We start from the raw sequence: 5168 nt of genomic DNA, 5'->3' as shown, positions 1-5168 counted from the left end.
CAGGTCTCAGTGATGCAATTCTAAAATGGTAAAATTCTGAACAATACTGGGTTTTGTGTGAATTTTCTTTCTTTCTCTTCCCTCTGCCCTCGCCAAAGGGGAACAAACAAAACAAAACCAAACCCCCAAAATCCTTGAAGGAGAAGCCTTTGTCTTTAAATATGTATTTATCAGGCAGTAAGGCTTTTAAATTACTTATCGCCACTTCAGTGTGCGAATGCTGAAAGGCATTTTACGTTCCATAACTAGCAAATGCCACTACAGTTTGGGTTTCTGACAGTCCTCCAAAGCACTGAGTATTATTGGTGAGTTGATTAGCATGGATTTTATATACTTAAAACCTTGCAGGATTAAATTCTGTGGTGTTTTTTTTTTTAATATAAATATGGCTATTAAAATATATATGAAAAAATGTTTGGTTTGATATTCTAGAAAGACAAGAAGCTATGCATAACATAATTTTAAATATGGAGCAATACATCATGTTAAATTATGGAGGAAAAATAAAGGAAGGGTTTATTCTTTCTGGGAGCAGACGCGAGGGAGGGGATGGGCCGCGCTGCGGTGTTCAGCACCTGGGCTCTGGACAGCGGCATCTGAGGGACCCAGGACCTGTACACTCAAAATGGGGGACGCAGAGCAAATGAAACATGTTACTGTTCTTCGTGTTGTGGCATGCTCCAGTGCCACAGTCAGCATGCAGCACAGGCCAAGCTTGAGATCCTAGCATTTTGTGTAACATTGTATTTTATAGACTATTAGCAGGCGTGCTTTATAACAATTAAAATAATTTGCTCAGTGGCCAAAATAAACTCTAAGCTTAAATGAGAATACAGATCAAATGTGCTTTATGTTCTCAGGAGTTATAAAAAATGTTATGTTCTGAGCAATAAAATAATTTGAGCACCCCAAACTTAGAAATGAGTTTTGAGTAATTTAATATCAAGAAGTCGAAATAGATGGAAACTGTATATATTTTTTTCTGTGGATGCATGTGAGAGTTTGCAGTGTACAAATATAGTTTGTAGAATAGTGAATTACATGGGTTTTAGTGAAATGAGTTGTGCCGAACTCGTCATGAGAGTAAAGAGGGTATTATTGCATTTTAAATACATTTTGTCCATGTACTTCCTAACATGTGCCTTGAATCCACTATCAAGGCAGGAATTCACAGAAGCAGATTGAAGTGTAGTTGTTGAAACATGTACCTGAAATCTTGTGTTCTTATTTCAATTGTGGTTTGTTTTTTTTTCCTTCTGAGCTAAATGAAAATAATGACCATGATTATTTTTTTTCCTTTTTGTTTCTAGGGGTTGATACAAAATTGAAATTCACTCTTGAACCATCTTTAGGTCAAAATGGTTTTCAGCAGGTAATTTGATTCATTTTTCTCTTGAGTTTATGAAGGATTGGGTTCTCTTCAATCAAGGTACTTGCCCTAGTTTGAAAGTACATCTGTCATCATAATGTCAGCATATTATTTGCAATTGTATCAAAAGCTGTCCCATTAGTATCTGGAAAATGCAATAGGCTTTCATTGTTTACTCAGGTATCTCATAAGTTTTTGTGTCCTAATTACATTATTATTACATATTACATTTTTGTTATAGCGTTAAGTAATTAATCTATATTTTCCCTGGGAGTGGATTAAGCAGTTAAACTCTGAGATGTGTGCAGTAAAATGAAATGAACGTGCATGTCTGCAGTGTTGTAAATGTTGCTATACTGTAGCATTAAACTAGTGGTGGATTTTATACATTTTTGGATGCTTTTCCTTTTAGTGGCATGATGCGCTCAAAGCAGTGGCCAGGTTGCCGACAGGCATACCGAAAGAATGGCGGAGAAAGGTAGGTAGACCTGTATGCTTTGTGGGACGTATTGCTTGTGGGTTTCTCAGGAGAGGTGAATGACATCAATATTATCAGTGCGTTTTAACAAATATGTGGAAGTTTTAAATTTAAGTTGTAATGGGGATTTTTCCTAGTTTACATTCTTCAGTGATAATCTCACAGGGCAGCTGGAGAGACTGAGGAGACAGGTAAAGATGATGTTTTCAATAGTTGAGCTCTTTCTGCTTGAGGCTTAGGTGACTTATTCCGATGCAGATGTTATTGCTTCATTCTGTCACTCTCAAGGAATTGCACTGGTGAAGCTTCCCCCGCAGCTGAAGATCGACTGAAAGGAGAGCAAATCTCCAGTGTAGGCTGTCGTACTTGTGAAGGTGAAGTTGATAGATGCTAGTGCTGACAAGAATGCTCATAGAAACATTTGATGGGGGAAAGGCAGATTGCCTAAATTAGGAAAGTTCGGAGTTGGGAGTGATGTAGAATGGTAGAGTGCACCATTAATGGGAAATTGCACTGAGTTAGTGTTGTAGGAAAGGGTCCAGTGGGATTTTGCTAGACTTACTTTATTGCTTTCTTCAACAACATTTGAAGTTCCCTAGCCTAAAAGAAACCATATCTATTAATCTTTTCTATAACACTGAGTCATATGATGTCAGCTTTAAAAATGCAATTTTAATAAAAAGAATATTTTAAAAGCTTTATAAAATGTATGTAGTTCCATATATTTGTGATGCATCAGATGAATTTCCTTTTCCTGTTTTCTTTTTGCTATCTTTCCAAACCAAACTGTTCCTCTTTACAAATCAAGGGGGAAGGATACAGAAAACTTACAGTGGCATCGTTTTCCTCACACCACTAAGATTTTATTTTTAATTTACAACTCCAGTGAATCATTATATCCATCTAACAGCCTTTTTTCTTTCCTGAAATGTTCTTTTCCCACGCTCCAGTAAGTGTCTCAAACGCTTTTCTGTGATACATGAGTGGCAGAGGTCATAGAATCACAGAAGGGTCGAGGTTGGCAGGGACCTCTGTAGATCATCTGCTCCAACTCCCCTGCTCAAGCAGGGCCACCTGGAACAGGTTTCCCAGGACTGTGTCCGGGTGGCTTTTGAAATCTCTCCAAGGATGGAGACTCTCTGGGCAACCTGTGCCAGTGCTCGATCGCCCTCACAGTAAAAAAGTGTTTCCTTGTGTTTGGCCAGAACCTCCCATATTTCAGTTTGTGCCCATTGCTTCTGGTCCTGTCAGTGGGCACCACTGAGAAGAGCCTGGCTCCATCCTCTTTGTACCCTCCCTTTGGGTGTTTGTATACAGTGATAAGATCCTCCCAGAGCCTTCGAGCCATCTCTTCTCTGGACTGAACAGCCCTAGCTCTCTCAGCCTTTCCTCGTAGGAGAGGTGTTCCTGTCCCTTCATCCTCTTTGCAGCACTTCCCTGGACTCTCTCCAGTCTGTCCATGTCTCTCTCGTGCTGGGGAGCCCAGGACCGGACCCACCACTCCAGCTGTGTCTGACCAGTGCTGAGCAGAGGACCAGGATCACCTCCCTCGACCAGCTGGCAAGGCTTTGCCTGATGCAGCCCCCCGGGCTGTTGGTTTTCTTTGCTGCAAGGACACGTTGCTGGTCATGGTCAGCTTGGTGTCCACCAGGAGCCCCAGGTACTTCTCTGCCAAGCTGCTTTGCAGCTGCTTGGCCCCCAGCATGTCCTGGTGCCTGGGGTTGTTCCTCCCCAGGTACAGGACTTTGCACTTCCCCTGTTGAACTTTATGAGGTTCCTCTCAGCCCATTTCTCCAGGCTGTCAAGGTGCCCTTGGGCTTATCAGCCCCTTCTCCCAGTTTTATGTCATCAGCAGACTTGCTGAAGGTATTATCTGCCAATCTCTGTGTTTTCCTTCTCATTCTGCCCATCTCTGTGTTTACTCACATGTGACCACATGATGCTAACCAAAGAAGTAGTGCTAAGAAAAGGGATGTGGTCTTTTCACTGACATCCCCTGGTTTCCCAATGATTTTAAGATTGATACCAAAATAAAGGAAACATTTTGTGTTGGCAGCATGCTGATTGCCTCCTTTGCTGGCAGCAGAAGGAGCAGGGTGAAGTCTTGCATTATCGCTGTGGCATGTGACATTTGTTTTCTGGGCCTGGCAGAGATAAAGAATCCAGTCAAACAACATCAGTAGGATGTCAGCAGTGCCAAAGGCTGCTGGGAGGCAGAACAGTGGCGTTCCTCCGCATGAGTGGCTTTGCAAAAGTGTGGGAAGGGACATTTAAATGCAGAAGACATGAGATTCTGGGAGCTGTCTATAAATTCCTTCATCACGCAATGCGGTGTTTAAATCTGTGGGAAGTGTCTGAATTGCTTTTCTCACTTGAGTGAGTTAATGGCTGATATAAAACTTGACCAATTTGCTCTCATTATTTCTTTCAGTTTCCTGAAGAGAAAGATCCTTTATTGTTACTGGTTGTCATTATATGATCGGTCATGTGTCTTTCATGATTCAGGCACTTTTCAAATGTTTAATAAAGGTCCAGCCTTTGTCGTAGAGACATACGCATAAATCTGTTCTGTAATTATCAGGCTTTAAAAGTAGTCAAAATGCTTGCTTTCAGAACTCCCTGTAGCACCAACAGTTTAGGAAGCCCTCTTCTAAAAGTAAGTTACTCTGATCCAAGTGATGCTTTCAGATCAATCCCAAGTGGTTAATACTAGATGCTATTTCTTCTGCAAAGTTGATCAGGAGAGACCCCTGGTAAAGAGAAGCGCTGTCTCCATCATTTGCTGAATGCAGAGGGTAGCGTAGTGACAAGGGATGAGGAAAAAGCAGAAGTGCTGAATGCCTTCTTTGCCTCCGTTTTCAATACCAAGACCAGTTGTCCTCAGGACACCCAACCCCCAGAGCTGGATGTTAAGGATGGGGAGCTGAGTGAGGCCTCCATAATCCAGGAGGAGATGGTTAGCGATTTGCTGTGCTAATCAGGCTCCCATAAGTCTATGGGCCCCGATGAGATTCACTCCAGAGTAATGAGGGAACTGGCAAAAGAACTTGCCAAACCTCTTGCAATCATCTGTCAGCAGTCCTGATTAACTGAAGAAGTTCCAGCAGACTGGAAGCTAGCTAATGTAACGCCCATCTACAAGAAGGGTCGGAAAGATGATCCGGAGAACTGCAGACCAGTCAGACTGACCTCAGTTCTGGGCAAGGTCATGGAACAGATCATCTTGAGTGCCATTACACAGCACATGCAGGAAAATCAGGGGATCAGGGCCAGCCAACATGGATTTATGAAAGGAAGATCATGCCTGACCAGTCTGGTTTC

At 42.1% G+C, this 5168-nt stretch overlaps 1 protein-coding gene across 1 annotated transcript in view; it reads left to right on the top strand.

Moving 5' to 3' along the window:
- Positions 1 to 1310: 1310 nt before the first annotated feature.
- Positions 1311 to 5168, top strand: part of TBC1D30 (TBC1 domain family, member 30) — a gene marked incomplete at its 5' end in the record, with an annotated part of 24303 nt that continues 20445 nt past the window's right edge. Inside the window, 2 exons of the mRNA XM_009701572.1 lie at positions 1311 to 1372; positions 1782 to 1847. Coding sequence (XP_009699874.1) covers positions 1311 to 1372; positions 1782 to 1847 — 128 coding nt within the window. The remainder of the gene's footprint in view (positions 1373 to 1781; positions 1848 to 5168) is intronic.

This window comes from Cariama cristata, unplaced genomic scaffold (genome assembly GCF_000690535.1).
Source record: "Cariama cristata isolate BGI_N322 unplaced genomic scaffold, ASM69053v1 scaffold5876, whole genome shotgun sequence".
Lineage (NCBI taxonomy): Eukaryota > Metazoa > Chordata > Aves > Cariamiformes > Cariamidae > Cariama > Cariama cristata.
The sequence above is the reverse complement of the archived record's forward strand: the minus strand, read 5'-3'. Positions and strand labels throughout refer to the sequence as shown.